Consider the following 27,768-nt stretch of genomic DNA (forward strand, 5'->3'; position numbering starts at 1 on the left):
AAGAGAATGGTGGAGAATCTCACCAGATCTGGCAACATCTACAGAGAAAGAAACAAATGTAATGTTTTGAGTTTGGTTTGATTTCTTCAAAACTTTATCTGTATCGAGACCTTTATGTCTTCCTGTCTCCACAAGAAGCCGAAATTCACAACTTAGTTTCCTATCTAACTTAGTGTCACCAGCAACTCTGATAACTGTACTTTAGGAACCTCATCCAAGTCATTTAAATTAATTTGAAAACAAAAACAGAAATTGCTGGTAGTATCTATGGGGTGAAATCAGATTTAACATTTTTGGGTCCGGTGATTCTTCCTCAACTGATGGTAGCTAGGAAAATATTGATTTTTTTTTAAATGCAGAAGGTAGGGTCGGAGGAGCAGGTAGGGAGTAAATGATAGATGGAGAAAGAACGCAAAGAGAGAGAAGAGCAACTGGACAGATAAAGGATTGGATAATGATCAACCTAGGAGAATGAATAGTTAATACGGACAAATAGTGGCTAACAATGGGATGTGTGTAAATGCAGACCATGTGATAACAAGGACTGGTGGGTGGGGTTGAGGTAAAGACATGGGCGAAGTTGCCTCAAGCCCTAAAATTGTTGAACTCAATATTGAGTCAGAAGACTTGTGTTCCAGGGCGGAAAATAAGGTGCTGTTCTTTCAGCTTGCGCTGAGCTTCTCTGGAACATGGCATCAAGCCTGAGACAGAGATATTAGCCAAGGAACAAGGTGGTGTGTTGAAGTGGCATGCAACTGGAAGCTCAGGATCATTTTTGTGGATAGAACATAGACATTCTGTGAAACGGTCACCCAACCTATTCATTGTTACCCCAATGTAGAGGAGACCATATTGTAAGCAGCGAATGCAGTAAACTAGATCGAATGAAGTGCAGGTAAAGCACCGCTTCACACCTTCTGTCATTGCTGGGGAGTCTGCTGTGGGGTAGTGGGGGGAAGCAGGTGAATGAAGGAGGAGTGGACCAGAGAGTCCCTGAGGGAATGGTCCATGTGGATGGCTGACACGGAAGGGAGGGGAATATGTGTCTGGTGGTGGCATCCTGCTGGAGCTGGTGGAAATGTGGCTAATGATCCTCTAGATGTGGATGCTTGTGGGATGGTAGGTGAATGCAAAGTGGACCCTATTGCAATTGTAGGAGGGACAAGAGGGGGTGAGGGCTGAAGTGCAGGAGATGGGTCAGACCCAGCTGAGGGCCCTGGCAAGCACAGTCCTGGGGGATCCTCAGTTGAGAAAGAAGATGGACATTTTGGAGGCCCCCTTGCTGAAGTTAGCGTCATCAGAATAGATGCTGTGGAGACAGAGGTATAGGGAGAATGGAATACTGTCTTTACAGGAAACAGGGTGTGAAGATGTGTAGTCAATGTAATCGATTGTAGTGGATATTGGTGGCCAGCCTATCCCCAGAAATGGAAACAGAGATGTCGGGAAAGGAGGAGTCAGAGCTGGACTAGGTGAAGGTAGAATGGGGTGGAAATTGGAAGCAAAATCAATAAACTTTTCCAGTCTGGAGACAGGGATGCAGAATCGATAATAACATCAGTATACCGGAAAAAGACTTTGGGGTAGGTGCCCGAATAGGATTGGAACAAGGAATGTTCCATGTACCCCACAAAGAGATAGACATAACTGGGGGAACATGTGGGTACCCATGGTCACCTCTCTGACCTGAGATTGATATAATTGTTAAATGTTGAGGTCAAGCATAGATCACTGTGGCACACCATTCATTAAATCTTGCTAACCAGAAAGTGACCCATTTATGCCTACTCTCTCTTTCCTGTTAGCTAAATAATCTTCTATCTGCGACAAGATGTTACCCCTACACCATGAGCTATTATTTTCCATAATAACCTTTTAATGTGATACCTTATGAAACGTCTTCTGAAAATCTAAGTACTGTACACCCACTGGTTCCCCTTTATCACAGCATGTTACTAGTTCAAGAAATGCTGAGAAGTAATGACGCTACCATGCAACTGCATTGACCTTTATAAGATGTTCCCATAGTGACCACTTAGAATATCTCTGGCACTGTAGCCAAGTTGATTTCCAACCCCTCCTCACCTCGCTTTCTATGTCAGCAAGATTTGATTGATATCAGCAGTTTCCTTTCTTTGTTACAAAACTCTTCTGGAAGATTCCAGTGACTTTTGACTTTCATTTTTCTGTTATACCTCCTAAAATGTTGGTGAGCAGTGTTGTGCATATTTTAAAAGTTGCCAACAATATCTTGCTAATACGACTGTCAGTTGAAGATGCAGTTTCAGTAAGTGTTTTATAAAATTATTTTGTCTTAGAAAAAAGATGGTCCATTGACGTTGCTGTCACAAAGTACCTAGAGATATCTAATATTGGTAGCTTTGAAAAAAAAAACGTTTTAAAGTAATTGCACTTCAATGCAAACTCAGTATGCATTTAAGAGAGTCCAATAAAATAGTTTGCAAGTGGTTTCACAGCAGGGGATGGTGTAAGAATAGAATATGCTTTAAAAATATCAAAGAAAACTCAATATACACAATAACCTCACAAAGAAAAATTAGCACTATAACCTATTTCATAAAAAGATTTTGAATAATTTACAGCTTTTAAGGCAGATATAAAATGTTCATTTTTAATCCATGTATCTAAAGTTAAATATTTAGGAGGGACAATGAACAAAAGAATGTAATAAAAGAATGAGCTTTCAGGGTGAGAATTCACTTTGGTACTGAGTAATTGTCAGATATTATGGGTGCACCAATTTGAAAGGGGAACTGAACAATGCAACTTGATTGGAGCTAAAATGAAAAAGTGAAGAAGAATCTCAGAGGATACACAAAGGCAAAAACAGGCCAACCTTTAAAGTGTAAAATCTTGGTCAGATTTTCTTTACTGTTTCCAGAAGGTTTTAGACTAACTGTGTAGTTGTAGATTCTTTTACTTTGAATTACTCTTGCCCTCACTTCTACTTACATCCTGTATTCGTGGGAATTTTGGTCCATGAATACTAAAGTTTTGTTATTCTGTACATCTTTACTGCTCCACAGTTAAATTGCCAAAGCAAAGTTTCAAAGGTGTGTGGCTCGTGTTAAAATGGAAGTAAAGTTTACAAGGCATGCTGTTGCAACGGCATCCTAAAGCACCACAGAATACCACGATCGTTTTATGAATAGTAGTTGAGTTCCAGATTGAATTGCTGCTTCAACAATGTTCACTGGTTGTAGGTGTGATGAGTAAAGAAATGTATATCTGGGCCTTTAATGTGTTATATTAATAACAAGTGCTTTGGCACGTGCATGTGGAAAATCTTAACACTATTTAATAGCCATGATGCGGAAGAGCTGGTGTTGGACTGCAGTGGACAAAGTTAAAAATCACAAAATCTGGATTAGTGGTGCTGGAAGAGCACAGTAGTTCAGGCAGCATCGGAGGAGCAGTAAAATCGACGTTTCGGGCAATAGGCCTTCATCAGGAATACAGGCAGAGTACCTGAAGGGTGGAGAAATAAATGAGAAGAGGGTGGGGGTGGGGAGAAAGTAGCATAGAGTACAATAGGTGAGTGGGGGAGGGGATGAAGGTAATAGGTCAGGGAGGAGGGTGGAGTGGATAGGTGGAAAAGAAGATAGGCAGGTAGGACAAGTCATGGGGACAGTGCTGAGCTGGAAGTTTGGAACTGGGGTGAGGTGGGGGAAGGGGAAATGAGGAAACTGTTGAAGTCCACATTGATGCCCTGGGGTTGAAATGTTCCGAGGTGGAAAAGCTAGTCCTTCCAAATAAACGTGGTGTTGGTGATTTTTAACTATTTAGTAGGATGAGGGAAACGATATAATTAGAATTAATTAATTTTACAAATAAGCAGGCTGACAGTTTCTTTAGAAAAACAGATTCGTGCTTATATGTTGTTGCTTTTGTTGCATGGTTATAATGCTGAGTAATATAGGAACAGAAGAGAAAATAACACATGAAGGTTGGCAAGGAGAAATCCACAAACATTGAAAGAACTTATTCCACTATTAGTTTTAAATTATTTAGAGTTCATAAATACTTCCCTAAATTTACATATCAAGTAAAACCAATCGTACTCTAATTTCTATTTCTATGAATATGAATTCATGTTTTTGCTACCTGTAAGTATTTCACTGACTTACAATGTGAACAGTTGTCATGACATTGTCCCACCGCTAGATGTCACAATAGATAGACTGGAATACTGCATTCCAATCTATAAAATTAAGGAAGCCTTGTAGATTCTTTTAATCACTTGTGCGGATATGGGTGTGGCTGGCTGAACCAGCATTTATTGCCTAGTTGCCCTTGGGAAGATGGTGTTGAGCTCCTTTCTTGAACCGCTGTAAAACGCCAGCATAGACCCATTGGGTTAAATGGCCTGTTGATCAATTACCAAACATACAGTGTAATTGTAAAATGGCTGTATTGTAATTTATAATATCTTTTTACCATTACTAGCAGACTCGAAAGAATTCTAGGTATTACTATGTCAGTTTTGGCCATGTCAGAGTTTGGGAATTAAGCCAAGACACAGCAAGATATTTAATACCTCCAGCCACTTTATTTTCAGGCAATTATTTTGTTTTTGTAAAATGCAACAGAAACTGCAACAAATTACTTCCTAACATGATGGAGGGAATATAGGAACGATTTTTAGCACTGAAGAATAGTTCATCTTCACCAGCAGCTGAATGCAATTTTGATCAATGTATTTTGCTCCCCATTATAACAGGCTTCATAGTGGGATTTGCGCACACAATCTACAAATGATGTGGAGATGCCGGTGTTGGACTAGGGTGGACAAAGTTAAAAGTCACACAACACCAGGTTATAGTCCAACAGGTTTAATTGGAAGCACTAGCTTTTGGAGCGCTGCTCCTTCATCAGGTGGCTGTGGAGTACATAATTGTAAGATACAGAATTTATAGCAAAAGTTGACAGTTTGATGTAACTGAAATTATACAATGAAAAATACCTTGATTGTTTATTAAGTCTCTCATGTGTTACAATCAAGGTGTTGTGTAATTTTCAACAATCTACTAATGAACCCAGTAATACCTGGGAACCTCAGTATCACCAAAGGTCTCATAACCAAACCAGTTTTTGCACTCAAATATTGATTTTTTTAAAAAATAGTTAACTGGCAAATATATAACTAATTCAATTAAAGCTTCTCGTGGGTTCTAGAAAGGAAGAAGGTGAGCTTGGGAACTGTAATCAGTTTTATATATATCTTGTTCCAAATCTTCGTTCTTTAGTTCTTATTTATAATATCAAATACCTGATTAATATTTCAATATTTTGGGCATGATTATTTCTTAGATCATGCAAAGACATTTGTTTCTGCCCAGTTTTCTTTCCTTTATATGCTCCTGCCACACGTATGCACATGTGAACACTCTCTCGCTCTCTCTCGTAGGGACCTCACACTTAAAGTGTATTGTCTAATCTGGGATGTCACTTCTTGTACATTGATAAAACCTTTAATTATTGAGAGACAAAAAGACTTGAAAGGAATCTGGATTTTGCATTTTAATTAGTCTGTTGAATTGAATTTATTGTCACAAGTACCGAGGCACAGTGAAAAGCTTTGTCTTGCAAGCAATACAGGTAGATCACATAGTTAAATAGCATAGATAAGTAAATAATAGGTAAACAGCTGCAAAAACACAGGTACAGGCGAATGTTAAGAGTTTTTGAGTCCATTCAGTATTCTAACAACAGTAGGTAGAACTGTTTCAAAACAGGCTGGTGCAGGTGTTCAGGCTTCTGTACTTTCTTCCCGATGGTGGAAGTTGTAGAAAAGCATTGCCAGGGTGGGATGGATCTTTGAGAATGCTGGTGGTCTTTCGTTGAAAACAGGCCTGGTAAATGGATTCTATAGATGGGAGGTTGGTGTTTGTGATTGTCCGGGCCAAGTTCACCTCTCTCTGTAACCCTCTCCGATCTTGAATGGTAGAGTTGCCATACCAGGTAGTGATACATTCAGACAGAATGCTCTCGATGACACACTGATATAAGTTGGCAAGGATATTCACCGTCATGCCAAATTTCTCAGCTGCCTGAAGAAGAAGAGACGTTGGATCTTTGTAACCACAGGAAGAGTCCAAGAAAGCTTGTTGTGGCTGACCACTCCCAGGAACTTGACACTCTCCACTCATTCCACCTCTCTGCTACTAATGTGTAGGGGGGCATGAGTAACATTCCACTGAAAGTCAATAATGAGTTCCTTGGTTTTGTCGGCATTGAGTGCTGGGTCGTTCTCAGTGCACCATTTTTCTAGGTCTTCCACCTCCCATCTATAGTCTGTTGCATCACCATCTGAGTTTTGACCGACTGTGGTGGTGTCATCAGCAAACTTGTAAATGGCATTAATCTGGTATTTGGCGACGCAGTCATGGGTAATCAATCTACCTCCTAACAAGCACAGCTAGTGTGTAAGTTTGCTCTCTGAGCTGTAGGTTTGCTATCCAGACGTTTCATTACCTGGCTAGGTAACATCATCAGTGGCAACCTCCATGTGAAGCGAAGCTGTTGTCTCCTGCTTTCTGTTGATATGTTTGTCCTGGATGGGGTTCCTGGGGTTTGTGGTGATGTCATTTCCTGTTCGTTTTCTGAGGGGTTGATAGATGGTATCTCGATCTACGTGTTTGTTTATGGCGCTGTGGTTGGAGTGCTTTGCTTCAGAACTTCGGGAAACAGAGGAGAACCACCTATACAACGTATTCAAGAAGAACGGATACACAAAAAATACAGTCCGCAGATTCCTCAAGAACAAACCACGACAAGCAGACCAAACACAGCCAGAAAGTCTAACCACCTTACCATACATCAAAGAAGTTTCAGAAATGACAGCCAGACTACTAAGACCCCTCGGAATCCTAGTAGCACACAAACCCACCAACACTCTCAAACAAAAACTAACAAACTTAAAAGACCCAGTACAACCCACGGACAAAACCAACGTCATCTACAAAATTCCATGCAAGGACTGCCACAAACACTATGTAGGACAAACAGGAAGAAAGTTACCCACCAGGATACACGAACACCAGCTAGCCACAAAAAGACATGATCCTCTCTCCCTCATAGCCCTACACACGGATGAAAAAAACCACCAATTCAACTGGGACAACACATCTATCCTGGGACAGGCTAAGCAAAGACATGCCAGAGAATTCCTAGATGCCTGGCACTCCAACCACAGCGCCATAAACAAACACATAGATCTAGATAGCATCTATCAACCCCTCAGAAAGCGAACAGGAAATTACATCACCACAAACCCCAGGAACCCCATCCAGGACAAACATATAAATAGAAAGCAGGAGACAACAGCTTCGCTTCACTTGGAGGTTGCCACTGATGATGTTACCTAGCCAGGTAATGAAACGTCTGGATATCAAACCTACAGCTCAGCGAGCAAACCTACACCCTAAGCCTCAACCTGAGCTACAAACCTTGCAAGGACAGCTAGTTTTAAAGTGTTAACGTTTAGCTTATAAATACTATGTCTTACACTTCTTCTGTATCATACCATGATTGAGGAAGAAACTGAGCTCTGAAAGCTTGCAATTTCAAATAGACCTGTTGGACTATAACCTGGTGTCGTTCAAATTTTGCCCTTAAGTTGACTTCATAAAAGTATCAAGGACAAAGTGAGGACTGTGATGCTGGAGATCAGAGTTGAGTGTCTGGTGCTGGAAAAGCACAGCAGGTCAAGCAGCATCTGAGGAGTAGCAGAGTCTTCATTTTGGGGTTATGCCCAAAATGTTGATTTTCCTGCTCCTCAGATGCTGCCTGACCTGTGCTTTTCCAGCACCACATACTTGACTTCATAAAGTATCTACCTTGATTATAGTATCTACTGTCAAGCCTGATATTTTACTTGGAACAAAATGAGCTTTCACATGAAATTAATTGTAATGTGATTAATCAACAGTGTATTAGATAGTGCTTGGTTTTTATTTGGTAAGCTGGGAGTGCATGTTTATCTGATGAAGGAGAAGTCTGTTGCTGCTGCATCTCTTATGTGTTCCAACAGTGCTGACATGTTATAAATACTTCACTAGCTGTAAAACATTTTGGGACATCATGAAGTTGTGAAAACACAATATGAGTCCAAGTCTTTTTATCTTTTGTAGTTAGAACAGTGTCTAAGGTCACGATAAGTTAACACTGATGAATGCTTTGAACAGTTCTAATTTTTTAAAAAAAACAATATCTTAAAAAAATTTTGTCTTCAAAAATCTTGATTTTTATTCAGTGTATTCAGCTGGGTGAAAGAAGTATAGTTAATGGAATTGGGATTGACTGTACTTGAATCCCCTTTCATTTAAAAAAGTGATTTGAAGAAATAGCAACACTAGTAACTTTTTGTATTGGTCCATGTTGATTTTTGTTCCGCTAGCAAGCTGAGTAAGTACTTTTAATGTTGTGTATGGTTATATTTCAGAATTCCAATTTTAAGTGCCAAATGTATTTGTTCTCTGTGTTCCATAGTTTCCTGTTACCACCTCACTTTGGAGACATTCCTTCTTAAATGATTCCTGAACACACTGTAATATACACTAATCTCTCTTCTAAAAATCTTACCTCTACTTTCTTTTAATAATCCCTTCTCACTACCCTGGGAAAACCCAACCACTAGTGAACTTTAGCACAAGCCAATACCCTTAGGAGAATGAACGTTGAAGGATTTTCTTGAAAAATGGGAACTTGGAAAATAAAGGAGTGGGTGTTAATTATATAGTTTAAAGTTGAGAATGAACATGTGGAGTGTATTCATTACTTGAGCTCATATGAAGAGAATATGGGGCTGTTGTGGCATAGTGGTAGTATCCTAACTCTGAGCCAGGAAATCCAGGTTCAGGTCCCATCAACTCCAGAGGTGTATATTAGTATCTCTAAACAGACTGAGAAAATATCTATATAAAGAGGGCATATAAAGCACATATATGAAGGGTCTTGTAGTGCAGTGTTAGTGACCTTGCCTTTGTCCAGAAGTTCTGGGTTCAAGTTCGACCTACCCAGTAAATGTGTCATAGCATGACTCAACCCATTTATTAAAAAATATCAAAAAAGCATATATTGACACTAGGACGGTGAGTAGAGTTAGAAGCTATCCACTTGTAATGTTTTACTTTGTAAGTAAATTAAAACAGAGCAAAAATTGATGACTCCTTCACCAAATGGCTCTTAGAAATTACAGTGGAGGAAAAGCATTGAAGTGCACATGGTCAGTGACTACATTTAAAATTTATTATATGCTGCAGTAATGGACTCAGTTGTGAGACAGTTAACAAGCTATGTCCTACATGCTATCCCTGTGGGTTTCTGAGATGCCTTTGTGGGAGTAGTATTTTTCTTAATTGTATCGCCGTTCAATAAGTTGGGAGTGGCCTCACTCAAGAAACATCGAACAAAGTAGTCATTGTGGATGCACTTGTAAAACTATCTGCAGGGATCTAATTGATAGAAGGAGGTTTTTTTTTGTGCCTTTATTGGCCTTTTAATGGTTAGGCTGCACTGTCATTTTATTTGAGGATAAGGAAACATTCCAGTTCACTACTAATAACACAGTTGAAATATTTTATAATTTTTGGCATTTTTTGTCTGTCTGTTAAGAATTGCTGCTGAAATCCAGATTGTTGTTTTGCTGTAAGGGTAACAATTTGATTTGATTTTGCGTGCAGAATAGTGCCAAACATTTACAATTAGTAATAGCTATTCAGATGCCAGTATGAAACCTTATTGTTTAATAATTGAGTTATGTGCCTGGATTCTGCCATGCTATACTCACGTTCAACTTGTAGGTGCATATTAAAAGAGGCATGTTGTTTTCATAAAACACCTCAACAGCTCAGTCTCATGGAGGTGAAAAAATATATTTACATCTCCTAGAATGTTATGCAATGACTATTGCAACAAAGTATCACGTACGTTCATTAATTGAGAACTGATTTAAGCGCAACAATAAGACCCTCTGTTATTGAATTGCTTGCAAAGATGCATTGACATGGGTTGCTCAGAACACCTAGCTTTGCACTTGAAGTACCAGCAAGCTGCCAACAACGATACAGTTGTGTACTAGCCAGAGACAGTTTTTAGAGGAGCAGGCAGAAGGAACACAGAATTGGTAAAGATTCAGGAAATGTTTTGCTTCACAGTAAGTTATTGATTTATTCCTAGACTTTTCTAGTCATACAGCACAGAAACTATCAATCCATGCTGACCAAAATCCCAAACTAAGATAATCTCACCTGCATGCATTTGGCCATATTCCTTCAAAGATTTATTCAAATACTTATCTAAATGTCTTTTAAACATTTTAACTGTACCCACATCCTCACTTGCTCTGGAACTTCATTCCAAACACACAAAATTGCTCTGCATGTCTTTTTCAAACCTTTCTCCTCTCACCTTAAAATATGACCACTAGTCTTGAAATGCCCCGCCCTAGGGAAAAGGCATCTGCCATTCACCTTATCTATACTCTTCATTATTTTATAAACCTCTATAAGGTCACCTCTCAATCTCATTTGCTCCAAAGAAAAAATCCCAGCCTCTCCTTATAATTCAAACCCTCCATTCCTGGCAACATCCTGGTGTAAATCTCTTCTTAACCCTCCCTAGCTTAATAATATCCTTCCTGTAACAGGGAAACCAAACTGGACACAGTACTCCAGAAGAGGCTTCACCACAAAATCCTGTCCAGCCTCAACATAATGTTGAGAGAATCAATTATGTTCTATTTTGTTGCCATTAGACTTTGAAGTGTATGTTTCATTTAGAATGGAATATCTGCCTTTAGATCAATGGAGTATGAAGAGCAGCAACAATATTATTGTTGGCATGGATGTCAACTAGATTGCTTTACCTTGTTTAAAATTACCCAGCAATGTTCGACTAAATCTGAGAGATTCATTTTCAAAATTGTCGCACATTCTTCTCATCTGCCCTAAATGACTCAACATTTAGAACAAAATTACCTTGCTGCTGTTAAATTGGATCATACAAATGAATGTTTCATTTGTTATCACTGAGACAAGGGGAAATTTATCCAAAAGCAAAATATTGCAGTTGCTGGAAATCTGAAATAAAGACAAAAAAATATTGGAAACACACAGCAAGTCAGGCATCTATGTACAGAAACTGAGTTAATGTTTCAAATTGGCGACCCTTCATTATGTTCTTTCAAACCTTCTTAAATCTTTATTTGTTTGTAAAGTAGTGTTTAACAAAACAAATGATATCAAGTGGACTACGTTGCCCCAATATTTCACCCTATGATTAGTAGAAAATGTAAAATGTTTGTATTTAAACTCATTTGTGCTGTGCAGGAATGTAAAGTGAATAAATTACCAATATAGAATATTCGCTTGAGTTCTTTTTCAACTCCCTAAGTGCTCAAACAACAATCTTCTTTCTCCTGCAAAACCTTCTCTTTTGACTTGGATGATCTGTGATTGGTACAGCTAAATCGACTCTTATGGCTCTGCAAAGGCAGTAGTTTGAAAGGTTCTGAGGATGCTTCAAAAGCTAAAATTGCTCATCAATCAAGTTAAACTTTGACTTATCTCCCCCGTGATGGATTGCAACTGAAGGTGTAGGACGGAAATATCCTTTTGCTATCTCAACCATTCCTTAATGTGAAAGTGTGCAGTGACCATCAGGTGAATTGCTAACTGGCAACTGTAATTCAAAATTCACATTTAAGCACTACCAGCACAAATTGTGTGTCTTATTTAGCAGGACATGCCTCTTTTAATCATTTAAGGCCTTAATCCAATTCTTGTAACCTTTGTGCCAGCCACCTGTGTTATGTTGGTTAAGCTGAGCTAACAGCAGATGCCGAGGATTGAATTGTGGATCTTTTATGCCTCGGTGCCGCAGCCTGCACTTACAAATACTGATGAAGCAGGTAGTAGTTTGGCCTTTAGAGTTTGGATAATTTTGTTCATCCTTTGAAAATTGTCATTCCTGCTTTCTACTTTCTTTGAAGTTTTTGCTTCCTCCTGATTGATCACTTAATTCATTAAAGATCTATATAGTTTCTACCTTCCTTCAACAGGAAGTTCAGTGGACATACATCTGGTGCTATCAGGCTAGCGAGAACTGCTGGGGCTCATTGACAGTAATCACAGTTTTGATAACATGAGCCTGTTCTTCTGATCCAATTTGAATACATGACTTTTTGTGATGGTATCCTCTTTGATTTGAAAGCTGCCACATTTTCTTTGCGTTTAGCACGGTCAGTGATTTTCATGCTTTGGTAACTGACCTGCCTTCTTCTTTTTGGCACCTGGAATGCATTATTCATAGAACATCATCCAACATTTCTTTTTAAAACTGTCCAAGTTTCATGCACGTCAAAATTTGGTATCGCTGAAACGTACCTGCTGCTGTGCATATTCTCTCGAGAGGAAGCTTAATTTATTGACCTTTGTGAAGGCAGACCTATACACATTGAGTTGAGATGCTTGATGTCTTACTAATGAATTAAGGTTGTGCAGCACTCTAATTTTCAATGAGCTAACACATAATTTATTAATGGTCTCTTAAGAGAGATTGACGAGTATTAAATTCAAGGCATTAAAATGTTGACTTTCAACTGAGTTTGCAAGGGACATATCTAGTTATTTTGTAAGTTTTGCATGTAGAGTAATTTTGTCAGACTTTAAATTTCTTAATACAACACTGATAGTAAACTTCGTGAGAACAGGAAGTCTCTCAACCAAAAGTCAACAGTTGTAACAAACCTCCATTTGCCTTGCACAAAAGTTGGATGACCGCACTCAAATGGAAAGATTAGTTGCAGGGCTACACACTTCATTGTTGGCTGCTTGCCCTTCCAATCCAAGGACAAATGTTACATCATTGATGCTACAAAATTGCAGTTCTTAAGCTTATGACACTTGATAAAAGAGGGAGTGTGTAGAAGTTTTCCCTTTGGGAAGGAGCACTTCTCTGAGTTACCTAAGATGGTACATAGTAGTGAGTGGCTTACGGATTGACAGAGAGTTAGTGCAGTTATAAATGGTATATCTAATACTACACTTCCCAATTTTTCTCTCACTGTAACCTCATTTCAAGATTTGAGAGTTGCATGATACCTTGATGAGAACTATCAGACTGGGGATGGGAATGAGAGGAGCTGTGAAAGCAGGGTGAAAGAGAGAAATGAGCTGAGAATAGAGGGAGTTTTTTTGGGACCTTAATGGCCCCAAAATTTCAGGTGCTACCCTGTTCAAGATCCCAATTCCTATCTCTTCCTTTCCACCTTGTGATTATCTGCCCTCCTGTTTAAAAGCACCTATGCTGTTCAGCTCAACGACTCCATGTTGTGACAAGTTCTTCCTTAATGGTTGCTTTGAGTCTTGTTTGATTGCTGTTGATCCAAAATGTTTCTTTTCTGTATTTTAATCTGATCAATAGAAGTAGTTATTAAAGAACAAGCAAACTGACTAGAATGGAAATCAAAGGGAAACAAGTTTATACAATTAACATATAATCATCTCTAGTATAAGACAAACATAGAAACTATGGAAGTACCTGAATAACATTGTTCAAAGCAATAGCCATTTCAATGAAATGTCGAATCATTGTACCATCATCCTGTTGAAATGAACATTAAAGATCCTTTTGACCAGTGAAAAAGAAAAAAGTTGCATTTATACAGTTCTGGATATTCAAAACATCTCCAAAAAAAACTTCCTGAAGTGTAATTGCTATTACTTAGGGAAAGAAAGCAACCAATTGTGTGTAGAACAACAATAAGTAGCTTATTTGTTTTTGGTGATGTTAGTTAAGAGGGACTGATGGCCAAGGTGTTAGGAGACTTTCTTACCCTCTTCATCTAATGGAATGGAATTTTTTACTTTCTTTGGCACAGACAAAATGACATTGCTTCAACAAAATATTAAGTTGGTGTCTATTCCCAACAATGTTGCACTCTCTCAATACTGAATTTGACTATTAGCCTAAACTACTTACTCAAATCTTGAAATGGCATTTGAAATTACATTCTCCTGACTGAGTGCTGCCAATAGAATAAATTCAATGTCTGATTTTGGGGGTTTCCTCATGAACTGTTCGATATTTATCCCTAAGCCAGCATCACCAAAATTTGGATTAGCTTCCCATCATCGTGTCCAATTTGTAGAGCCTTGGTGTATGCAAATTAGTGGCTGTTTTAAGATTCATTAACTATGAAATCATAGTGTAAATACAAATTTTCTTTGATAAAGGTGTTTTCTTTTGTAAAAGGAATAATATAATAATTATGGAACGTGTTAGCAATGAAGACACTACTATGTAACGATGTGGCTTTGACCAATTATGAAATTTGTAGTTGTTATCAGGTTTTACAAGTCTCCTTTTCTCCCTTTTATTGTGTCCTCCCTTAACAATTGACCAGTCGTAGGTAAGAGGGTCAGTCTGTAATCTGTAGATAAGTAAGTTTATTTGAATTTCCTAACCAGCCTGAGCTGACTTCTACAATTGGCGGTCTTGTACATGCTTGATATATTTCAGTTATCAGACTAACTCCTGCAGCAGTAAACTTTGGGCAAAGTTGCCATTGCCCTCCTTCCTACAGCCATCATAATTAACTAATGGGAATTTTATAGACAACTCTGAACTGTCTGAACTTCCCAGAAAAAAGTCTATATTGGCATCTTCCATTACTCCAGCACTTCCGAAAAGCAACTGAGCTTGCTAACTTTTTAATACCCTTTGACATTCATTGTGGTTGTAATCCAGTTGTGCAGGTGGTTTTCAGTTCTGCCATCAAGCTGCCAATATCACACCAAAACTGTACCCAGTTGAATCTGTAATTCTGGTTATTTTTGTGACTAGAAATATGTGGTTTCCATCATAAACGCATGCCAGACCTGTTCTTTCACTGCTTTTATCTGTTTTAGTTTTATTTTAACTGTGTACATATTGGTATATGGGGCTGCTTGCTTTTAACAACTAATAAAAGCAATATTGCTGCATGACAGTAAGTGCAGAAAGTTATCAAGGATCCTCCAACCTGTGTCCTCTGTCACCCAGAAGGACTAGGGAGTAACTGCATGGTTGCATCACCAACTAAAAATTTTCTTCCATGTGACACACCATCCTGATTTAGAACTATGTCACCATTCCTTCAATGTTGCGAGATCAAGGTCCTGGAATTCCTTTACTATCAACACTGGACATATCTATATCACATGGACTGCAGTGGCTCAATAAAGCAGTTCTCCACCACCATCTCTGGGCAATTAGTGATTGACAATGAATGCTGGCAAAGCCAACGACACTCACTCAATCCATGAATAAAGTTAAATGTACCTATATGGCTGTGGATCCATTGAACTTAATGGGTTTTAGAAGTTTGTAGTTGATAGACTTTAGAGAAAAATCTGGGCAAGAACTCTTTCAAAAAGCACAAACAGAATATGATGAATGAATAGTTAATCTAATTTTGGTCGTATTGCCAGAGGACAGAATGTTGGTGAGGATAAATAGATTATTTGAGTTTCTATAGCAGATTATTTATTGCACATTACACCTTCTTACTGTTTCTTTTTATTAAAGAGACGGTGCATATTGCAGTAAGATTTGCCCTGAACCAATCCATCTTATTTAAAGTTATTTAGTATAGAGTACACTAAATCCCGCTTTATATGCAACAGGTTTGCCTTTATTAGATTGCATTGTGTTTTAGTGCAAGTATCAGTGAATTTGCTGTGGTTACCAAGGCTAATTGCTGGAAGTTGGGATCACAATTTTTATGGGTGGTTTTCCCATATGAGTGTCTATATTGACCCAGGGTTTGTAATTGCACAACCACACTGGCAAAATTGTAAACTTAACTTAAGTTAACTTACATTGAAAGCTGAATCACCAACAACCAATTTCATGTTTTGTTGTTTTTATCTAGTGGTGAATGTGTAACTTTTGCATTGTTCATTTTGCCTATTATAGATAGAAGTGTGCATAAATTAAAATTATTTTGAATTGCTTAAGTGATCAGATGTTCTTTTGCTTCTTGCTTGGATGCAGTTTTCAGATGCAGTGGATATCATGGTACTGGTTGACACAATACAAAGCTAAATGATTATGTCTAAGCCTTGTAGGTGCTGCGGGAGATAAGATGAGGGAGGGCAAAGCAGAAAGAAATTCTAGTCAATGAATGTTTGTTTTATTGAGTGCATGAGTTGTCATTTTGTTTCATGCATTTGCTAACAAGTTCTGAAAACGGTTGTTGCTGATTAGAAACACAATTCATTGAGTTCAAACCTCTGGTCCAGATGCTACCCATATTTTATGAACCACATAAGGTGTAGGTAATTCTCTACTACACTAAAGGTTTTGTCTAGAAAATGGTGTAGCTTGCTGGATTTTTTTTTCCCTGGTTAACTCCAGGAATGGGAGTGTTTTAGATTAATCCTGCTTAACTTAACTATTTCTAGTATGCATTAGCAACCCTTCCTCCCTTCAATCTCCTCTTCACCATGGATGTAAGTTTGCTCGCTGAGCTGGAAGTTCATTTTCAGATGTTTCGTCACCATATTAGGTAGCACAGTCAGTGAGCTTCCGGTTGAAGATGTTACTTAGTAGGGTGACGAAACTTCTGAAAACGAACCTTCCAGCTCAGCGAGCAAACTTACATCCAGAACCTCAACCTGAGCTACAGATCTTCTCAAAACTCGCTCCTCTTCACCATTCTTGTCTTTATTATATCCTTTCTCATTCTTTGTTATGTTTCTCTCACTGTTAATCTTTTTCTTAACCGAGACTTGCATGCTCTATCTTTTTCTCATACAGACAATGAGCAAAACTAACATCATTTATAAAATACCGTGCAAGGACTGTAACAAACACTACATTGGACAAACAGACAGAAAACTAAATCACCAGGATACGTGAGCACCAACTAGCCACAAAAAGACATGACCCTCTCTCACTAGTATCCTCATATATGGATGAGGAAGGGCACCACTTCAACTGGGACAATACAGCCATCCTAGTACAAGCCAAACAAAGACATGCACGAGAATTCCTAGAAGCATGGCATTCCAACCGGAACTCTATCAATAAACACATCAAGTTAGACCCTATCTACCACCCCCTGAGAAAAGGAACAGGAAGTGACTTCACCACAGGAAATGAAATCACCAATCCAAACATATAAATAGAAAGCAGGAATTTTCAGCATTGCTTCACATGACGTCCACTGAAGATGTCACCTGGTAAGGTAACAAAACGTCTGGAAATGAACCTTTCAGCTCAGCGAGCAAACCTACATCCAAAACCTCAACCTGAGCTACAAATCTTCTCAAACTCACTGATAGTAAGGTTAGATCACTTGGGATCCAGGGAGACACAGCCAAATGTATACAAAATTGGCTTGATGGTAGAAGTCAGAGGGTGGTAGTAGAGCGTTATTAGTTCGAAGGCCTGCCGCAAGAGTCAGTTCTGGGTCCACTGTTGTATGTCATTTATATCAACAATTTGGATGAGAATATAGGAGGTATGGTTAGTAAATTTGTGGATGACACCAAAATTGGTGGTGTAGTGGACTGTGAAGAAGGTTATGTAAAAGAACAACATAATCTTAATCAGATGGGCCAATGATCCAAGAAGTGACAGAATGAGTTTAATTTAGATTTTGGTAAGGCAAAGCAGGGCAGAACAGAAATAGTTAATGTTGGGCTCGAGGGAGTGTTGTTGAACAAATGGACTTAGGGGTGGAGGTTCATAGTTCCTTGAAAATGGCAGAATGAAGTTTTGTTGGCTCCTGTTCCATTACAAGCTTGTGTGTTATTATTATATTCCAACGAATTGATATAAAGCAAGATACCAATGAGAATAATGACACTTTTTTTTGGCTAAGCCAGAAGTTTTGGAGAATGTTCTCAGACTGCTTCCTGTGTATTAAAAAGCCAGCACACTTGAGTTACATTGTCAGCTGCATAATGAGTTTTACAGGTACTCATCTTTAATATAACAAGATTTTAATTGGCTACGTTTTTCAAAAGTTTGAATTATCTGTCCAAATGGGGCAAATAAAAATTAACCTCACCTCCTTTTTCACCCCACCAATAGTACTGATAGATGAGCACGACTTTGTCTGCAGCAGGTTACAGGAACTAGCTAAAATACTTACACTAAAGCATCAAGGTAGCTGCATAGCTGTTTTTAATTACCCCAAATTTAGTGGGAATAAAGTCTTTTCTTCAAGCCTTATCATAACTCTGCATGCAGTTTGTCATGCTAAACTGGATGATACCATAAATAGTAATTATATAGGTGTCGGAGATGCTGTACACTCTGAAATTCAATGCTAATAGATGTCCTAATGGACATTGAACTGATTGTTCTTCATATGTTCCCTGTTTCTGCAAGTCGTGCAAATACCACCCAACAGCTCACAGTGACAGAATTGCAGTCTATAAGTGGAAGCCAGTACAAAGCCAGTCTGGCCAACAAAGCCACTAATATATGGTGGCCCACTGAAGATTAACAGCTGTTTTCCCTTTAATTGGATTGTGTAATAGTTACTTTAGCTAATAATTGGATATGATTCTCAGGCTATGTAATTCAGGCTAAAGGTGCCATTTTTGCTGGCCTGTAGTTGAAATGCATTATTGAAGTTGAGCCTGTAATCCGTTTTAGTAGGCTGTTAGAATGGTGTAATGGGAGGGATCCAAAATTGTTTTGCAACTCACTCTTGCAGCCTACCTGTCTACTAATAGGTAGGTTGGCATTTTTGGAAGGATTGAAGGAGTGGTAGAAACCTCATTATTATAACCTTGCTGCTTGGCAGCTGTGTTTGTTTTGATTTTACTCTTTTTAGATATGTTTCCTCTCTGGGAATTTTCAGCAACTGAAATTTGAAAATGGGTTTGAGGAAGTGCCAACTTCATTTTGATTATTCAAGTCTTGACTGTCTACCCCCCTCCCCACCGCTGATTGTGATTGCTCCAGTTTCATTACTTTAAGCTGTCTATTAATTATTCTCCTCCAAAAATCCTCTACTTTGTTGAAGAGAGGTGACTTTTTACTGGACTCCCATCAGACGTTCTTAGTATCTCTATCTTTGTTTCCCCTTTGCCCTATTTCCCTTTATCACCTCTCTCCCATATTTCCTTTGTTTCACTGAAGGTAATCTCACTCCTCTCTCTACTCCCTCTTCAGCAATATCTGACCCTCTGTGTCCTTCAATTCTGAGGGAAATGCCAGAGATTCCTCTTTGAAGACAGACTCCTTGCCTCAAGTTTCGAGGTCATTGGTGTTTGTCATATTTTATGACTAGGCTCCCATTTGAAACTGTGCAGATGAAGCTCCCACATTTGTCATGCTCTCAAAGCCCTTTGTCTGTCAAAACTTTGGAAAATTGAGCTACCTTTCATGAATATTTAAAACTGCATAGCAAAATGCACCCAACCTACCTAGTACTGCAATAATAGATTTTATCTTGCAGAGAAGTAACGTTTTTCCATGGGGAGAAAAGTAAGTGTGAACAATTGTTTTTGCTGTGCAGTTTTAAATACTGACAAGCTCACTTTTTCAAGCTAGTGGTTAGGCAAAAAAACGTAAACTCTCCTTCGTGTGAGTATGGCCATGACTAGAAAGCTTTAAGTCTTGCTGATCTGTCTTCTCTTTCTGTCTTTTTATTCTCCTTTTTTTCAGTTTCTCAATATTTATGTAACTCCTTTATATTTTTTAATGTTCATGCATCTATTTCTAAATATCTTCAATATTTTTCTCTCTGTTTCATGGTGTGGTCCTGAATAAGTTGCAGCTTCCTCCAGTTTAGCACTGACCTCCCACCACATGATTCCAGCCCCATCTCTACTGTCGACTTTCTCACTTTCAATCTGGATGACTCTCAGCCTCACTTTGACAGCACTTTATTACTATTGAAAGTTTGTCATTACAAGGGGCAAGAAAAGAATTATCACAACTACAGCAACAAGTTCCTCTTCAACTCTCAAACTATCCTGACGTGGATGTATATTATCATTGCTTTGTTGTTACAGGGTCAATATCTTGAAATGTTTTAACATGGGCTGCTCTTGTTCCTATGAACACCATCAGCATAACTGCAGTTGAGAAGCCCAACCTCAGGGCAGCTAACATTTGACATCGAACAAGGCTTTTCAAATGTCATCCAGATCCTGAGACCAAATAACTTGCAAAAACTTTGGTGAGCTTTAAGCTTCTCCTCCAGTCACTTAGCAAGATTTCAGCTGCCACCTTTGTAATGTTGCCTGCCCCTGTCATACATTCTCTGCTAAAGAAACCTTTGTCACCTTCAGATTTAACTACTTGACCCTGGCCTCCCATCCTCCGTAAGCTCTGAAATACTGTTAGATGTAATAACCCTTCATCCACCTTGTTTCCCATCAGCCTGAGATCACAGACCTCCGCTTGCTTTCCATCACAAAGCATTGTGCTCAAAACCCTTACCTGTTTAGGGTGTAGGTTTGCTCGCTGAGCTGTAGGTTTGATATCCAGACGTTTCATTACCTGGCTAGGTAACATCATCAGTGGCGACCTCCAAGTGAAGCGAAGCTGTTGTCTCCTGCTTGTGGTTGGAGTGCCAGGCCTGTAGGAATTCTCTGGCATGTCTTTGCTTAGCCTGTCCCAGGATAGATGTGTTGTCCCAGTCGAAATGGTGGGACACATTGATCTAGATACCATCTAACAACCCCTCAGAAAACGAACAAGAAATGACATCACCACAAACCCCAGGAACCCCATCCAGGACCAACATATAAATAGAAAGCAGGAGACAACAGCTTCGCTTCACTTGGAGGTCGCCACTGATGATGTTACCTAGCCAGGTAATGAAACGTCTGGATATCAAACCTACAGCTCAGCGAGCAAACCTACACCCTAAACCTCAACTTGAGCTACAAACCTTGCAAAAACCCCTACCTGTTTTCAGAAAGGAAATTTTGACAGCTTAAAGTTTGCACATGTACAACCAAAGTGTGACTTTTTCAAAAGTATGAATAAAACGAGGATGCTTTCCAGACCTTAATCTCATCTCAGTTTCTCATTACAGTGAAACATTTCCTGATATGTAGCACCATATTTTAATATGTCACATATTTCCTCAAATCAGTTTTTAAAAACAATTGTTCATACTTAACTACTTTCCATGGGGAGAAAGATGCTTCTCTCCAATATAAAACCTATTACTGTAGCACAAGATAGGTTGGGTCAAAAAGGTGTTGCATTTTGCTATGCAGTTTCAGCTACTTGTGAAAGGTAGCTCAATTTTCCAAGCTAGAGGTTAGGCCAAAAATATAAATTCTCTTTCATGTCAGTATAGCCGTGACTAACAAACCAAAACAACATCTTCAATAGCTAACATTCCATTTTCTTGTATAATTTAGTAAACCTTATGTTGAGGTATTCATATTGAAATGGAGTTTTTATTCAAATGAATTAGTGTAAACCACTCTGCTGAGATCATTAGAGAGCATTACCTTTACTAGTCTGTAACAGGGGAAGTTGTAAATAGTTGAATGTGAGTAAAATCTGTTCTTTTGATCAGGAGATGGCAGTATTGTAGAATCATGGAATTATATAGAACATAAGGAGACCCTACAACTCATCATAACTATGCCAGCTCTTAAAATGAGTTAGCAGTTGGCCCCCATTTTTTGCTTCTTTTTCCACAATCCTGCAATTTCACTCCCCAATTATTTTTTGAAAGTTATTATTTAACGTACTTTTACCACCTTTCCAGGCAGTAAATGCATTCGTCTGTATAATTTGAGTCTCTTGAGTTAAGATATCTGAAATATTAAATTAGCCTTTCTAATATTCAATGATTGCCAGGATTTAATAACATGCCTATAATGTCTGTTTTTGTTTGTTTTGTCGGAATATTTAAACATGATGTATCAATCATTTTCTAAATGAAAACTGATTCTGAGATGATCATTCTTGACTCAGTCAATGCCCGATGGATTCTGTTGTCTCTTGGAGTTAGAAATGATGCCAAACACAATAAGGAGACTGATGTAAAAATAAAGTTGGACTGTAATTGAACATCAAGCGTGAGCCCACCTGAGAAACCAAAATGAAAATGGCAGTTTTGCTAAAATAGCAAAAGTGTTCATATGTTTTACCTTAGCAATTCCTCAAAAATGTTCTCTTTGATACTTACTCTCACGATGTTTTTCAAGTTTCAGTTTCATTGAAATTACCTCATTCCAATCATTTGAAACAGCTCCAATTCTGTGTACCATGGGCATACTGTAGGATGCACCCTTGTGGCTGCAGTTTCACCTGTGTTGTGACCACCCCCCCACCCCCCACCCCCAACTTCATCTGTCTGATCACTTAAGTGTCAGAGTATAGAGGCCCAAAAGTTTCCACACAAAGAGGAGTTCCACTTGATGCTCATGCACCTCCTGCTGGCTTGGTTACAAAGAAAACACTGCAAACCTGCAAAAAAAATGCACTTGCGCAATTCTAACAGTTCCCTAAGTCTGCAGAAGGGATTACAGCGTGTAAATCTTTTCCATCCTGTCTGTCATTATGTTCAGTTTATTTTCAATTTGAGTGAGTGTCAACTTGGCTCATTTATTCTAATTTACTTATTTATTTTTTTCATCTTTTTTTTGTTATCTTGAGACTTGACATCCAGCATTGCACCCGAGTGGAACAACTTCAACTTGCATTTGCATAACACCTTTCACACAAAATGTCTTGATGCATTTCACAGGACTGTAATCGATGAAAGTTTGATTCAGGCACACTGAGGGGATATTAGGGCAAATTTCTCTGTTAAGGAAATAAGTTTTAAGGAACTTGTTAAAAGAACAAAGAGAAGTGGGTGGAGAAACAGACAGATTTAGGGAGAGCATCCCAGAGCTTAGTGCTCCAGTAGCTGAATGTGAGACTGCCAAAGGTGGGAAATTAAAACTGAGGATTGACAGTGGAAGGAACAATTAACTGTATTCAACTTGTTCATGGAGCTGAATTAAAAAGCTGAGGAATCTTGATCATGAATAAACCCACAATATAAAGCTGGAGATAAAAAGGCAAAAATCTAAATTTACAAATCTAAATTTGGTGTCATGTGTCCTTATGTTGTGTTCAAATATTTTACATTTACATGTTCTGGCAAGGACGAGTTTGGCTGAATGCTTTAATTTGCTTCCCAAACCTTTTCCTTCTGTGACCCCATTGGACAGAATATCTGAGAGAGCTTGGGTGGGAGGTGGAGGAGGAGAGAAGGACAGAGATCCGTGGCAGTCATAGAGTTATACGGCACAGAAGCAGACCCTTTGGTCCAACTCCTCTTGAGCCAACGAGATGCCCTAAACTGATCTAGTCCCATTTGCTACCATTTGGCCAATATTTCTCTAAACCCTTCCTATTTATGTACCCATCCAGATGCCTTATACATGTTATAATTGTACCAGCCTCCACCACATCTGCTGACAACCTGTTCCATACATGCACCTCCCTCCACCAACCTCTGCATGAAAAATTTGCTCCTTGGGTCTCCTTTAAGTCGTTCCTCAATTACCTTAAACCCTATCCCCTCTAGGTTTGTGCTCTCATGCCCTGGGAAAAAGGCCTTGGCTATTCACCCTCTTGCATGCCCTTCATAATTTTATAAATTTCTGTAAGGGTCACCCCTCAGCCTCTGACCCTCTAGGGAAAAATCCCTAGCCAATTCAGCCTCTCCCTACTGTTCAAACCCTCCAATCCAGGCAAATCTTTTCTGAACCCTTTCAAGTTTCACAACATATTACCTAAAAGTTTCATCAATATCCTGTACAGTTGCAACATGACCTCCCAACTCATTTACTCAATGCACTAATCAATGGAGGCAAGCATACAAAAGGCTTTCTTCACCACCCTGTTTACCTGCCACTTCACTTTCAAGGAACTATGAATCTGCAACCAAGATCTCTTTGTTTGGTAACATCTCCCCAGTGCCCTGTCATTAACTGTATAAGTCCTGCCCACATTTTCCCGCCCAAAATGTAACACTTCACATTTATCTAAATTAAACTCTACTTGCCACTCCTCAACCCATTGTTCCATCTGATCAAGGTCCCATTGCACTCAGATAACCTTCTGCAGTTCCCTAGCTTTTCCATACCACCTTTCTTAATTCATGCCAACACATTCGCCACCCTCCAGTCTTCTGGTACCTTACCCATGGTGGTTTTGGAGATTAGATTACCTACAGCGTGGGAACAGGCCCTTCGGCCCAACCAGTCCACACGGACTCTCCAAAGAGTAACCCACCCAGACCCACTTCCCTCTGACTAATGCACCTAACTCTATGGGCAATTTAGCATGGCCAATTCACCTGACCTGCACATCTTTGGACTGTGGGAGGAAACCGGAACACCCGGAGGAATCCCATGCAGACACGGGGAGAACATGCAAACTCCACACAGTCGCCCGAGGCTGGAATTGAACCTGGGACCCTACTAACCACTGAGCCAGCGTGCCGGTTGTTGTTGATGCAAACAAGGGGCCCAGCAATCTGTTCCCTAGCTTCCCACAAAGTTTGGAGTTATGCCTGTCAGATCCTGGGATTTATATACCTTTATGCATTTTGAGGCCTCCTGTTCTGTAATGTGGACCCTTTTCAAGACATCACTATTTATTTCCCCAAATTCCCTAGCTTCCAAGTCCTTCTTCACAATAAACACTGATACGAAATATTCGTTTAGTATTTCAGCCATCTCTTTTAGTTCCATGCATTGACATCTCGTTGATCTTTAAGGGGCTCTATTTTCTCCCTTATTACTCTTTTGACTTTAATGTATTTGTAGAATCTCTCTGAATTCTCCTTAACCCTATTTGTCAAAGCTACTTCATGTCCCCTTTTTGCTCTCCCATTGCTGCTTGGAGCTCAGGTCCCCAAACCTTTAGCTCACATCCCATTTTAGATTCTGAACCATATTTTGGGCAGCCCTGTCCTAAATAATACTGAATAATGGCCTAACAGGGCACTCGAAACTAAACTGTCCAGTCTAAAAACCAGGTCAGTGATACCTCCATATGCAAGCATTTTACCATTGCCATTTTAAGGGAAATGTACAATACTAGCATCTTTATGCCACTTACTCTTTTTGATGCTTCCATTTTCTGCTAATCTCCATCAGCTACATCCGGAAGTTTAAGGCAGTGATTCCCATGACAATTCCAGTCATAAAGTGGATTCTTCTGCCTCTGGGCCAACATAAATTGGCCCTTGGGAAAACTGAAAAAGTGTCATCAGCTGCCTTTTTATAACATAAAAGCATCTTAAAGCTATTTCCAATATTTGAGTGGCCCAGAACAATGGGCCATGGTTACAAGATTAAATTTGAGATTTAGAACAAAAGACGAGAAGTGTTTTGCCTGTGGAATTTTACTTGAGGGGATGAAAGAATAGCAGTTAAGGGAGTTTGAAAATGAAATGCATAAATATGTTTGAAATTATTTTATATATAAAGAGGAAAATGTATATTAGTTGGGATAAATGGCCTATTTTTATGTTGCAACTACTGCTTTTCTGTTTGATGCACCTTCTTGCCTCACTGCTTTCATAAAGCTGTGCACATTTTGTCTGCCCTGTACTCCTAGATGTGTAGCAGCTGGTGATCTGCCATCTCAAGATGCCAAGAGCACCCAGTAGTGCATCTGGCAGAGTAGACCTAGAACTGCTGTTGTTGCTTTTTGAAGGTGGCTTGTTTTAAGAATGATAAACCTGAAGTGACTATTTTATAGCTGAGCTATTAAAGTGCAACAGCACAATTAACTGTTTATTGCATGCTCCACGATAATGTGCAATATGTGAAAGTGAAGCATTTCATCCGTGCTTTTTGTTCTAAATTGATTTTCAATTCTAAGTTGGTACTGGTACAAATGGTGAATGGCAGCTGTAACAAAGTTTCAGTAATATCATGATTTTGAAAACATTACACTTGGTTTAGTAGCAAACAGAAAAATAAATAGAAGGACAGGGCACTAAGGTCAGTTGGTTGTGTTTGGCTGGCATACCATAGCAGCAGATTCAAGAAAGTTGCTTGCCCACTGAATGGACCTTTCAAATTTAATGTTGATCTTGCTGTTTGTGCACTTTTTCTACAGCCACAGCATTGTATTCTTCTCTCTATTACCCTAATGCACTTTGTATAGTATTGAACTGCCTGTACTGAATGCAAAACAAAACTTTTCACTGTGTCTAGGTACATGTAACAGTAATAAATCAAATTAAATCAATCCCTCACCAATATGTGTCAATCATCATGTTAGTTCATTGTCAACCTTACAGATGTTTTCCTGACCTCACTTGACTTCAGTCACTCGGCTTTCTGAATAGCTCGCTTCTTCAAGTATAGTGCCTCTCAAGCTTAAGTAGGATGTGTACAGACTGGATACACATTACTCACAACTTTCAAAATAATTTATTTGCTGAGTTCTGGATTGTAGTCGTAAATTAATCATCAGCTTTGAAAACCACGTATCTCTTTGATTATGGTGTTTTCTATGTAACACGTGCCAGCTAAGAGTTTCTTGCCACTCATTCTACAGTCCCGAGAATTATAACCTAGAATGTTATAACAAAGAACAATAAATCAACAAAAGATATAACATGTTTCACCTTGTAAAAATTAAACCATATGCCAAAAGGAATGTGGTGTTGATCTGAAGCCGAGGCCCTGTTCTTATTAGTTAGTAATGCACTTCCTCTTCAAAGGCACACAATTCCAATTTTATTTCCATAAATTTTGAATTCATGAAAAACAGTTGTGTTAATAAACATGGCAATAGAGACTTAGCCAACTATGTTGCACTAATTAGTTGTAATATAACATGTCACATTGGTCTAACCATATACATTATTTGTTTGTTGAACAGTTACATTATTTCACTTTTCTTATGCCTGAAGTCTTGTTATTAAATTAGTACTAATAATCACTTAGATATATTTCTCCTGTGGACATTTCGTGACAGTTTGGTAAACACAAACCTATTTCATGCAGGATCTTTACTACTTACAGACAGGAAAATCTGTGGCAGATCTACTTCCAGGTCAATAGGTGAACATTATCAGACTGTACTTTGAGCAATAGGTGACCTAATGGTCACATTTAATGCACAAACGTTTTGATTCACCGACAATGTTCTACATATCATAATAAAGTCAAAAAGACTTCAAATTTGTGCTGTTTGTGCTGTTCTGCAAATAAAAGGACAAGAAATTCAGAATGGCTAGTGTGGGAGTGTAATTGTCTTTGTGAATAACTCAGCTCCTTCTTTCAGCAGGACTCTTGGTCTTCTTGTCGATCATTTGTCATATAAATCTCGTTAGAAAGGGAAGAGGCTTAGTGAGTGGAGCTTGAGTACATGACAATGTGAGGTTTCTGACTAATGTTCCTTTTCCTTCTATTGCAGAATAATGCAGATCAAATCGGATTCCAAGTTGGTGGAGGTCTAACTGCTCTTGAGCAAATCCTTCAAATTGTGAATACAGTTTCCAGCCCTAATATTTCTCCTCGGATTCCAGTCAAGTTAGTACCTTGCTCTAAAGCTTGCTTTTCAAAACGAGTCTTTCTACATTGATTGTCTGCTTCTGGGTATAAACAAACAGGGGATTGGGGTATCACCTTTGTATGAATTGTTGAATGAAGACTGAATCTGGAGACTGATGTGAAAAATCCCTTCATGCCATTCACAGAAGAGTAGGAAGCTATCCCATTATCCTAATCAAAGTTCTTCCCTCAATCA

General features: G+C 38.9%; 1 protein-coding gene across 4 annotated transcripts in view; it reads left to right on the forward strand.

Moving 5' to 3' along the window:
• scaper (S-phase cyclin A-associated protein in the ER) overlaps positions 1 to 27,768 on the forward strand; it is a 321,703-nt gene that overhangs the window by 170,293 nt on the left and 123,642 nt on the right. For all 4 annotated transcript variants that reach the window (XM_072552951.1, XM_072552952.1, XM_072552954.1 and 1 more), the window contains one exon: positions 27,436 to 27,551. In XM_072552951.1, the coding sequence (XP_072409052.1) occupies positions 27,436 to 27,551 (116 nt within the window). The remainder of the gene's footprint in view (positions 1 to 27,435; positions 27,552 to 27,768) is intronic.

This window comes from Chiloscyllium punctatum, chromosome 33, assembly GCF_047496795.1.
Source record: "Chiloscyllium punctatum isolate Juve2018m chromosome 33, sChiPun1.3, whole genome shotgun sequence".
Classification (NCBI taxonomy): domain Eukaryota; kingdom Metazoa; phylum Chordata; class Chondrichthyes; order Orectolobiformes; family Hemiscylliidae; genus Chiloscyllium; species Chiloscyllium punctatum.